The sequence below is a fragment of the Zootoca vivipara genome, chromosome 1 (genome assembly GCF_963506605.1).
Source record: "Zootoca vivipara chromosome 1, rZooViv1.1, whole genome shotgun sequence".
In the NCBI taxonomy this organism is placed as follows: Eukaryota; Metazoa; Chordata; class Lepidosauria; order Squamata; family Lacertidae; genus Zootoca; species Zootoca vivipara.
The window spans coordinates 21,351,851-21,364,298 of NC_083276.1; the positions used below are offsets into that span (position 1 = coordinate 21,351,851).

General features: G+C 43.3%; 1 protein-coding gene across 4 annotated transcripts in view; it reads right to left on the reverse strand.

Annotated features, from left to right (window-relative positions):
• Window positions 1-6,823: 6,823 nt before the first annotated feature.
• The window catches only part of RIN3 (Ras and Rab interactor 3), a 74,044-nt gene continuing 68,419 nt past the window's right edge, over window positions 6,824-12,448 (reverse strand). For 3 of the 4 annotated variants that reach the window (XM_035107165.2, XM_035107173.2, XM_035107199.2), the window contains 2 exons: window positions 10,959-11,122; window positions 6,824-9,916 (listed from right to left, as the gene is read on the reverse strand). In XM_035107165.2, coding sequence (XP_034963056.1) covers window positions 9,608-9,916; window positions 10,959-11,122 — 473 coding nt within the window. In that variant the 3' untranslated portion in view covers window positions 6,824-9,607. Of the gene's footprint in view, window positions 10,079-10,958; window positions 11,123-12,448 lie in introns of all 4 variants that reach the window. The other variant, XM_060272229.1, reaches the window with a different exon arrangement.

Here is a 12,448-nt window from a genome sequence, read left to right on the forward strand (position 1 = left end):
TGTTTGACTGCTCCCAAATTACTATGCGTAGAATTTTACCATTAAACCATTTTATATTTTAGAATGTCTGTGTCTGTATGGTTTCGTCATGGCCTTCAGCTAGCACAATTAATTTACTGAATTTGAGTTTGAACTCTGCCAAAATTGTAAGGTCCCTTAAACCAGATTGCTTTTCACCCCACTTGGATAACATTTTTTTAAAAATTTGTTGCCGCTAACCACAGAATGGTTCTGCAATTCTTCCATTGTCCACACTTCAACCATATCATGTTCTGGTATGATTTTGTCCCAACACAAACATCGAATGTTCTGTGAAATGCATGTTTTACAGCTGCTGCTGTTGTTTTTTTTAACCACACAATTCTCTGTGTTAGGCCCCAGGATACTGATTAAATGCTACTTATGTGAAAACCCACACTATTGAAATCACCAAGGCTGCATGTATTCAAAGAGGAATCAGATCAAATTCTCTGCAAGAACTTGCCTCTTTTGACTGATCAGTTTTTCTGTGACATAGAAAATATCTTTTTCTGCTGGGAGAGCTCATCCTTGTCTAGCTTTCCACAACCTTCAGCCCTCCAGAACTTTTCGACAACAACTCACATCAGTCCTTCCTGATGCAGGCAATAAAATATCCCTTCCAAGACAACAGCCATCTGTACCCTTTTTAAAAACTAGGGTATCTTGACACAAATCTCTTCCATTTCCGGATGCAGCAGATACACCAGGAGCACCACTGCTCATTTTACGTTTTCTTCAGTTATCTTTAATTTCAAATGTTGCCCAGGGATGGGGAGCTTGCCCTCCAGAAGTTATTGAACTCCAACTCGCATCAGTCACAGCCAGCATGGCCCAATGGTCAGGAATAATGGGAGCTGAAGTCCAATAACATGGGACTGAATGGACGAGAACAATATTGAGTCCAATGGTCAAGAAGGCGGTTTCTGCCTGTGCTGTAGAGGGAAGTGATGGGCAGATGAGGCTAGTCAGCCTGGGAATGTAACCCATCTAGGAGACGGAAAACTGGTCCTAAATCTCCACCACCTTGTGGGATATTTTGGGGGGGAAGAAAAGGATAAGTAAGGAGTAAACCCTACACAAATCTGGAGTGGGGTCCTTAAGGCTGTTGGATGGCACATTGCAGGTCTCCTTCCGGCAACTCCTACAGCCAAGGTGGTGCCAAACATCTGCTCTGCTATCCTTTGGAGCACATCAGCGAGACCGAGAGGGGGAAGGGTCTTGCCATCTGAGCATTCCAGGACCTTCATACACACTGCCCAGGTTTGCGCCCCAGTTTAGTGCTGCAAACACACCGATTTGACTTCACCCTTGAAGGCACACTCTATTGACTCTTGAGGCAGATGCCAACAACAACAGCCGTGGGCTCAGGTAATGCCTGCATGCCGAGGACACACTGCAACATTTTGTTGTGGGACCCACTTGTAATTTTGTAGGGCAGCAATCCTTAATGGATGGGGAAGGGAGGCTCAAAGGCGATGAAATTACCCGATCCAGAGCCCTAGTAGGGTTGCATGAGTGCAGGGCAGAAGAGGGAGGGCTGCTTTCTTCCTTTGTATGCATGTGTCTGCTTCAGGTTTGTTTGTTTTTTAAAGATTTTCCTGGAAAGGTGGAGAACTGGACTTTAGACTGGGAAAATGAGAAACTGAGGAAAAACCAAAACTGACAGATCTGCTCATCCTTAGTTCCTGCTTACCCAGTGAGTAAGTGAACACATGACCCTATGCCTCTCTCACATGCATTTCTCAGTTATTTATATATTTGCATGCAAAAACAAGAGTTTTGCAAGGAAACAGATGTTTGTCCCCGTTGTGCAACATTCCCAGAGGGCAAATTTCTCAGATGTAGAGTAGATTTTACTCAAAAGTCATGTGAATCTCCTGAGTCACTCAAGTCACCCATCCTTTCACATGATCATAGTGGGTCATTAGCACAAAACTGTTGTCCTTGCTTTTGTAAAAACTGTGATAGAAAGGTGTGGTTGTCTGGAGCAGTATGATAAGGAGATAGCATAGTCTCCAAGAGATTAGAGGTGAAAAGCACACCAAGGATCATGGTCTGAGCCCTCACTAGTGTCCCCCATATTACACATTGTGCAAGGGTCTTCTCTGGCTTGCGTACAGTGTGTTATCTAGTCTGCTAAAGCCTGACGTACTGATTTTTAAGTCAGGGTGTGCATTGTTTTAGCTTACTATGGTAGAAATTTCCCGCTACTAAGCATCCTGGTGTTCCCTGTTTATGGAATGCTCGGGTTCTCATTTAATATTTTTTAAATCTATGTTGGAATTGTTTTGACTGCTGCTTTCATTCAATTGCTGTTCGCCCACTAATGTGTTTGTCTTTTGATCTATTGGTTTTTACAGTGGGTTTTGGGTAAGCCAAACTAGACGTTGTTTTACCCTGAAGACCAGGGAATCAGTTCTTTCAAGCCATCCATCCATCTACCTTATTAATCTGCTCTGAAGAAGAGAGGCATCTGCTCACCACACAGAAGTTTAACTTCTAGGGTCTCAGTGGAGGAAGCCAGCCCTAATAATAAACCACCCCAAATAATGCCAGCCCTATCAGCTTGCACACCAACACTGAGACCATCGTAGGAGCATCACTGCTTGTCCCCATAGTTGGTGAGGCCCATTTGGCATCAGCATGAAACTGGACCTTCAATATTATTGGCCTGCTGCTCTTCCAATAGATATTCTACCAGTGCCTTCTGTGTTAATTTTCAAACAGTTTGCTGAAAACCTTTGTTTGTTTGCAGGCAATTAAGGAAAGCATTTTCCATAAGAGTCAGCTGGTGTGTGTGTGTGTGTGTGTGTGTGTGTGTGTGTGTGTGTGTGTGTGTGTGTGTTATTGTATTACAATCATCCTTAACTACTTTTATTGCTTTTATGGAATTGCAGTATACAAATATTTTTATAAATAAGATACTAAAGGCTGTGACTAGCTCGTTTTGCTAGTGGAAATCAGTGCAAGGAGTCCCACTAGTGCAGGGGTCAGCAAACTTTTTCAGCAGGGGGCCGGCCCCCTGTCCCTCAGACCTTGTGGGGGGCCAGACTATATTTTGGAAAAAAATATGAACGAATTCCTAGGCCCCACAAATAACCCAGAGATGCATTTTAAACAAAAGCACACATTCTACTCATGTAAAAACACCAGGCAGGCCCCACAAATAACCCAGAGAGGCATTTTAAATAAAAGAACACATTCTACTCATGTAAAAACATGCTGATTCCCGGACCGTCCGCGGGCCGGATTGAGAAGGCGATTGGCCCCCGGGCCTTAGTTCGGAGACCCCTGCACTAGTGCAAGAAGACTTTCCACCTCCAACCCCACAACCCCCATGTGCCCCCTCACCTCCCCCCAATCTGCTCTAGCAAGGGGGGTTGTACTGTTGGGAAAGCAGAAATTATTGCACCTTAAGGTTATGTTGAATACACCCCCATATAAAATAAATAAGTGAAACAGAGTTTTGAAAAGACCCCACAGTGATGGGGGAGTGATGGTAAGCAGAGAGAGGAACTCCAGAGGCTTGAAATGAAATGAAATGAAATGAAATGCATTCCAGGCCCAACACATTTTGGCACATGTTGACTTCTGAACAGAAGTCACTAGTACAGGGCCCCCATGCTTCTAAAAATGTAGCCCCAGGAAGCATTTCTTTCCAAATGTACTGTGCCTGGAATAAATTTCATTTCAGATTTCTCTCTTTCTTGTTCTCTCTCTTTCCCTGCCATTGATGCTTTCTTGTTTTTGTGTTTTTGTGGGACTGATAATAACTTACTATGATACTCAGTTTTCTGTTAGTGTTGAGTACGCCATCTCCTGCCCTAAGAACATAAGAAAAGCCTGAGTGCTGGATCAGATCAAAGGCTCATCTAGCCCGGCATCCTGTTCTCACAGTGGCCAACCAGATGCCCATGGAAGCTGGAAAGAAGGATCAGAGTGAAACAAAACTCTTTCCACTAGGGCTCCAGAACAACTAGTATTCAGAGGCTGCCTTCTACTCAAAACCACCATGGCTAGTATCCTTCCCTTTTAATCTAACCCGTTCTCTTAGATCACTTCCAGATGACCTGCTTATTGTTGAAACATCCTGAATTGTTTGCACCATGTCTGTGGCAAGGTTAGTTGTCATTAGTTATATATCGAGCGTTCATTCTGATTTGTTTGCAGGGAGGTTATTTCTTGCTGTATCATATTTTTAGACTTTTAACAAACCAGAGTGTCAGTATTCTAACTCAATAATTAGGATAAGCTTTTTGCTTTGTTTTTCAGCCTGCTGATTAATGCCTCTTCTTATGACAGTAGTCAATTTGCATTCTGGGTGAGAATTAATTTGCAGATTGACTATCCGAGTCGTAATTGCTTCCAATCTCAAAAGTAATTAAAAGAAGGGAAACAAAATAAATTTTTTCCCCTTCCAGTAGCACCTTAGAGACGAAAGCATGCACACAAATGCTCATACCAATAACAAACTTAGTTGGTGTCTATGATGCTACTGGAAGGATATATATTTTTTACTACGGCAGACCAACACGGCTACCTACCTGTAACTAAAAGAAGGGAAGTTTTGCTGACATGGTGCCCTGAAGGATAACCTTTCTGAGCACAATTCAAAGTATTGGTGCTGACCTTTGAAGCCCTAAATGGCCTTGGCCCAGTATACCTGAAGGAGCGTCTCCACCCCCATCATTCAGCCCAGACACTGAGGTCCAGCACCAAGGGCCTTCTGGCACTTGTGTACAAGTGGATGTGAACACAGAAGAAAAAGCCTCTAAGCTTTTGGAGATTGGTTTGGAAAAAGAATGGGGGAAATGACTTCTCCCTTAAAACAAAAAAACAAAAAACTTAGGATGGAGAATCACAGCCAACAGGAAATGGGACTGGAAAATTTGGAATTGGGTATGAATTAATGAAGACATACTTAGATGCCCTCTTTCCTGACAATTTATATACCACTTACTCACTGAAGTTATATGATGTTGCATCAAGTACAGTGGAACCTCAGTTTATGAACACCTCGGTTTATGAATTTTCGGTTTACGAACACCGTGGACCCATATGGAACGGATTAATTCACTTTCCATTACTTTCAATGGGAAAGTTTGCTTCAGTTTATGAACGCTTCAGTTTAATTACTCCGCGGACCGTCTGGAACAGATTAATCCACTTTCCATTACTTTCAATGGGAAAGTTCGCTTCAGTTTATGAACACTTCAGTTTATGAACAGACTTCCGGAACCAATTGTGTTCATAAACCGAGGTACCACTGTAATTCCTATTAGCCACATCCCTGTGCATTTCCCACAAAAAGTTGAAGCACGTTTGTTCTTTGTTCGGTGGAAGCAGGTTTGTTGCACAAGAGCACCAGATCAACTAATTGCACAACCTGAATTCACTAGCATTCCCTACCACAAAACAGTGACAGTCTAGACATGATCATACTTTAAGGTCTTTAAGGGAGGTATTTAAGCAGAGGCTTGACAGGCATATGTCAAGAATGCTTTGATGGTGTTTCCTGCTCGGCAGGGGGTTGGACTGGATGGCCCTTGTGGTCTCTTCCAACTCTATGATTCTATGATTCTATACTCTTTGCCACTGCTAGTGCAATGCCAGCGAAATGGAGCAAACAGGACAGAAGGGTCAAGAAGGAGGTGCTTCAGACAGCACCTCAAGTCTTTGAAAAGGGGTTTTATGGTGTTGAAGAGTCAGATTCAACTAAATATTTGTGCCAGCGGAAGCTTGTGCAATGGGACTCTCCCCCACATGCACTGCCGGCATCCTCCGCAGATCTGCTCTGGAGAATCAGGAGAACTCACAGAACAAGACATGGAGGATAGCGGAGATTGTTCCAACAGCACAAGGATCGCTTGCCAGGTGGAACAATCTCCGTAGTGTGATGCTGAATCTGAATTCCACCCCCTCAGTCAGTCAGTGGCTGCTAGTCCTCATGGCTATATGCAGTCTCTGGGTTTCACAGGGAGGATGCCTCTCAGCACTAGTTGCTGGGGAGCAACAGAGGGAGATGCCTGTTTCTCAAAGGCATATGATTGAAATAGGATGGGCCACTTACTAAAGGTGTCATGGACTTTGAAGAAGCACAAACTCAGGGTGAAAAGAAGAAAACAGCTAAGAGGAAGGCATATTTGGCAAACCCTCACCATGATCAACTCCTGCCCAGAAACCCATGTCCCCCCTGTGGAAGGATGTGTGGATCCAGAATTGGCCTCCACAGTCACCTACAGACACACCATTAAGACTTTGTTCATGGTAGACAATCTTACTTGGATACGAGTTATAGCCAAAGGAGAAGATGCCTTAACTTCTGCAGGGACTCTTTTTTTTCAGGGAGAAAAGGATTACAGTGACATTTAAGGAAAACCGAAGCCTTTTGTGTGGGATTTTAATGCCAAAGTCAAATGTTTTGGAACAGGAGCAGCTTTTCTTGGAGGAAAGTTAGCAATGACAACTTTTTTAAAACAGCATGGCTTTATATTATAAAATCACACAGCAATACAGCACCATTAGAAGATCAAACAGGCAACACAGTTAGAGGATTCATTTCCAGGCCCTGAGTACAAAAGGTAGAATGATAGCTGAGAGATCACCCAGTGACCTTCAACTTTTTTTATTTGAGCTGTTGTAGAGGACCAAAGCAAAATTGCTGCAGCGAGCATTTGTGCCTTCCGAAGTCTTTATGAACCAGACATTGCTCAAAATACATACAGTGACACAGGGAAATAAATACACATAAACAGGCATTACTGCAACAGTTTTGATAAACTGCTTCTGTATATCTAAGGTGGAGATGAAATATTTCTATACGAAACAAAAGAACGCATTGTTGGAAGATGCACCTTTTGTAAAGTGACAGAAAAGGCCCTTTCTCCTCAAGATACCATCAGATCAGTCCAGCATAGTAGCTAACTTCCTAAAGAACTGGTTGGTTTCAAGCTCTTAAACAGCTGTCTCAGGGAGCTGTCAGTGGGTCGAATGTAACTGTGTGCTTTAGAAAATTATGGAGCAGCTTCCCAGGGTGAATGGATGGCCAATCTGTTTCGAATGCTTTTAGACAGTTTAACTCTAACCTAGAATTCTCGGGATAGGTTATGCCCCCAGTGCACTTTTCATTGCAGAATTGTCACAGAGGTAGACCAGCAACATAGTTCTTCTTCTAGGGCACTGTTTCCTGCACAGCAGGAAACAATGTCTGCACATCTACTGTAACTCAAGTCACTGATGCAAAATATGACCCGGCAGTTGGCAGCCCACTTACAACTTCTCTGCTCAGAAAAGCTGTGTAAAACATATATAATAGATCATGGAAGTTGCTACAGCTAAAATGAAATGAGGGGTGGGGAGTAACAATTAATTAGCCACATGTACGATGCCAATATTATTCACTCAGGGGGTGCATTTTTTAATATCGGAAGACTGTATGCACTGTGTGATTATAAGGTTATGCTGCAAACATCTTATGTACTGAAATGTACAACTCACATACATCCAGGCTGCCCAGGTTTGTTTTTGTGGCCACTGTACAGACTTCTAAAAGACCCCCACATTTTATCCACACAGGGTGACCAACAGCAGAAGAATATGCACCATTTACCTCAGCAGTAGCATCTCAGAAACTGTTTTGGTGTTACATGGATTCTTCCCACCTCCCCCCCCCCGCCCCCGCCAGCTCCAGCCCTCCAATTTTAACTCTGAACATTTCGCTTTCATGGTTACAGAACACAGAATTTCAGTACTGGCTGTTGCTTCTCAAGACTCTCTTTGTCGCCACTTTCTCTGTGCACCTTTCTCTTCCTCTACTTCTGCCTCCCTCCCTCCGTGTAAAACTGCCTGCCCTTAAACTGTTAGGTGGGATCTTCATGGAAGGTAAAGAGAAGTGACTTCGATGTGGATTCAAGACGAAAACATTTCCACCACACTGCGTGATCTGATTCTCGATTCTGATTTGTGTCCTCGGTGGAATAAAAAAACCTCATCGTTTCTACACGTGTGTTGGCTCTGTGTCTTTTGCTTGTGAAAAAGCCACATGGAATCACTGTACCACATGCTGCTCTATCAGTGATGCAAGGCAAACAGCCAATGATGCAATGCAAAGCTGGAGTAATGGACATAATAATTTCACACGTTTCTTTTCCAACTAAATTGGGTGTGTGGAAACCTCTGGCCCTCCAGATGTTTCTGAATTACAATTCCCACCATCTCTGGCCACTGGCCATGCTTGCTAGGGCTGATAGGACGTGTAGCTTAGCAAGCTCTGAAGGGCCGAATGCTCCCTATTCCTGAACTAAATGTTACAAGGAAGAGTAGGAAAGAAACATACAGTGGGGGGGGCACTCTTTTAATGTCTATTTAGACTTAATTTTATGTAGGCACATAACTTTTATATCCAGGGTCTGCCTTACCACAGGGGAGGGTGAAGGGGGAAATGTTGGGAGTCTTGTCAAAAGTGCTTCACATGTCACGTTAAACCAGGCATCCCCAAACTTCGGCCCTCCAGATGTTTTGGACTACAATTCCCATCTTCCCCAACCACTGGTCCTGTTAGCTAGGGATCATGGGAGTTGTAGGCCAAAACATCTGGAGGGCCGCAGTTTGGGGATGCCTGCGTTAAACCATAGCTCAAATTACAATATGTTTAATGCGGAGATTTGTGCTAGTCTATGCTATTCAAAAGTCTTCATGGTGCTCCTCCCCTACCCCTTCTTTCCTGGATAGAGGTAAAACAAACCAGGAAAACAAGCCATTATGTGTGAACTTAACACTTATAGTTTGTTGCTTGGCTTACCAGGCAGAGGGCCTTCTCAGTAGTGGCGCCCTCCTGGTGGAACACCCTCCCTTCAAATGTCAAGGAAATAAACAACTATCTGACTTTTAGAAGACATCTGAAGGCAGCCCTGTTTAGAGAAGTTTTTAAGGCCTGATGTTTTTATAATGTTTTTAGATTTGCTTTAAACAGCCCAGAGTGGCTGGGGAAACCCAGCCAGATAGGTGGGGTAAAAATAATAAAATTATTATCATTATCATCATCATGATTTGTTAGGAGAAAAACAAACCATGAGTACTTGGTTTGCATGTAACAGCAAGCTGGTCCTAAGTTTGTTTCCTTGGATGGGAAAGGAAAGGATGCCACATAGATTCACTTTATTATCTTTTTTACTACTACAGGGAGGACCATTTGAATTTTCTTTGGTGGACCTTCTCTGATAATACTGTTGATTTGATAACTGGATGGACTGATATATTGCCATTTGCCCTTAACCACAAACCTACCTACTTTGTACCAGGGCAGCTGTCACAAAAGTTACATCATTTGCTCACGTTTTAAGGTTCTGAACCCCACCCCCCTCCAAGAGTGAAAGCTGCTTGGAATATTCAATTTACTGTGGAAAATGAATTATGTTGAGGAAATAAATGCCCTGGATGAAGATTTGCATAGGCTTTCGACCATCACCATTCCGCTCAGAAGATGCACTTTGCTGTGCTCCTGTGACCTGGTGGAGATCAGGAAGTTTTGAAATGAAAAACGCCACAGCTGTTTGAACGAGTCTGCTACAAGAGAACAGCTTTGCTGTTATAAAACATCTGGGTCCTTGATAATGGGAACCGGCGGCTCCTCTCCACCCATCTCCTTATAAATAAAATGGAAAGTTGGCTTGGGCTCCTTGCTCAGGAGGTGGGATTTGATGCGGTGAGGGAGGGCGTCATCATCTAGCCGCAGGTTCTTGTCATCAACTTGAACAAACAGCCCATAGTTCTGAGGCTCTGGGACTTCGAATTTCTCAGCGCACCGCTGGTTCAGCTGGTGTGTTGTTGAGTCAGTTCGGTAGGCCAGCGTCCTGGTGTTTGCCTCAGCCTCCATAAAAGAGATTGTGATGAAATCCTGGAAACAAGGAGCGTGGGTTATGTTATCCATAGATATTAAAATGACAATCGATAGATAGTGATCACTAGTCGATATCGCGAATCTATCACAATCAACAACATAGCACTACTGATGAGCAATAAAGGCTGTGAAGATGGCGAGGGGCCTGGATATCAAGTCCTATAAAGAAAAGTTGAAAAAAGTTAGGTTTGTTTAGCTTGGAGATTGGATGATTAAGAGGTACCACAGCCACTGTTAAATATCAGAATGGTTGTCATGTAGAAAGTTTGAAGGAATTAGACACCTTTAGACTGGAGAAGGGACAACTGAGGCCCAATCTGTGGTATACTTTTAAATCATTCTGATACCATGGCTTCCCTTAAAGAACCCTGGGACCCACAGTTTTTTTAGGGTGCTGAGAGTTGTCAGTTCTAGAGGCCCCCATTTCCCTCATAGAGCTATAATTTTCAGAGTTTCCTAGGGAGAAAAGGCTGCCTGTTAAACCACTTTGGAAACTATAGTTCTGTGAGGAGAGTAAGGGTCTCTCGATCAACTCTTTAAATGTATTGTGCAGATGGGGACTAGGAGTTGGCATGTTATGCCAAGTATCTGAGGGACTCTTCCCTCTCCCTTTGAGGCCAGGGAATAGGGTATGACATATGCTTTGTTTACAACAAATGAGAGTGCCCAGAATTCCTTGAGGGGAAAGGCTGTGCTTTAAAGGCATAGTGAGTACACAGCTTTGGTTCTGGTGAAGAGAGACAATGTGGTATTTTATTCCTGTAGCAAAAGAGAGCTTTGCTGCCACCACATGGTTGAAGGACAAGATGCTGAAAACTGCCTTTGAACTTAAAATTAGCTTCTCTTTCTCTCTGAAATGTATGTGTGCGACCCTAAACCACAGGCTCTCACCGCAGCTTACAAATACTGTAATAAACCAACAAGCTGAAATAAGCTAGGACACCAATTTCATCCTTGTGGCCTCTGCTTATTACATTTGTAAGTTAATGAATAATGAGGTTAAAGAAATGAAGGAGAGCAATCTATGTTATCTGCTAACCTGAACAGATGACCGGGAAGCCCGGGCTTTGTTAAGCGTTCTCCTTCTCTCCCAGCGGTGAATGGAATCTTGGACCTCTGAGCTCAGCTGTCGAGTGACTGTGATCTTATCATAGCTCTTGATAAGCTCTACTGCCCCATAAGTAGTGATTAAATAGTACGAGCCTAACAAAAAAAGAAAAAGAAAAAAGTTAAAGAGCCCAAACCACTTGGTCTTGATTTTGTAGTGCTTCATGCAACACAGGACCCCTCTAGACATCCTTTATATTGTGCATTCAAGTTTACTTGTGTTCATGATGCTATGGGGGAGGTTATATGTGATCATAGGATTGTAAAGTTAGAAGGCACACCAAGGGCCATCTAGTCCAACCCCTGCAATGCAAAAGAATTTCTGACATATGACTATCCAACCTACCTCAGGGTATGGGCCTCTCACCAACCAAAGCAAATATTGCTAAATGGGAGCCAGGTTAAAAGAGATTATTTAAAAAAGCAATATAGTGAGCCTTAACATGGCAAGGGACAATGCCAGCTGGAATCTGTGAATTGGTTCACAGCTTAGGGGAGGCAGAGCTGCTGTTACAGAGCTGCTGGCAGTTCTCTTCTGCACAGTGCAGAATATACTTTGTAGATCAGAGGTGGCAAAAGGAATGAAAAGACTTCTGCCAAAAGGAACAAATCCGTTCATACATAAGAGGAGATCACACCAATTCTCAAGAGGAGATTCAAACAGTTCCCAGCAACCCCCAAATGGTTTCTTTTTTCTTTTGTCAACAAGCTTCACCTAATTTCTCACTTCACAACTTCTTTGAATACTATTAGTGGTTGCAAATGTTTTGGGGGTGCTCCTTTCCACCCAGTGCATATGCTGTTACTTCCTGCTGAAATCCTGTAACATTCCAAACCACAAATATTTGGGGAGTTGGGAGGGGAGAGCAGAGGCTGTCCGGCTTTTGTTGTGCTTCTTCCAGACAGCATTAATGTGGTAGCATCTCAGAACAACTAATAAAGCTGAATGATTCCACCACTATGCATTGTAATTCATCAAGAAAAGGTTGCAGAATTCACCTGCTATAAACAGTCTTTATAGGTTGCAGAATACACCTGCTATAAAACACAAAGTGCTTTGCTGCCTCATTGCATACAGTATTTCACTGTTGCTGAAGCTTAGTTGGGCAGGGATAAGTTACAGGCATTTGCTGCTGCTGCTGCTGCTGCTGCTGCTGCTGCTGCTGCTGCTGCTGCCGCCATCACCACTAATATTCATGAGCCAGTCATTGAGAATAAAGGTAGCAAGAAGAGCAATTATTCTGGCTGGCGTAGGTAGATATGTTGCTATGTGCCAGGCATGTGCGTAGCCAGGATTTTTGTTGGGGGGGGGGGACAGGCCCTCAGTCAGCTATGAATTTTTATGTATTTTTATTGATTTAGGGAGGGGCAGCCCCTTGGCTATGACCATGATGCCAGGTATACCGTATGATGCCAGGAGAG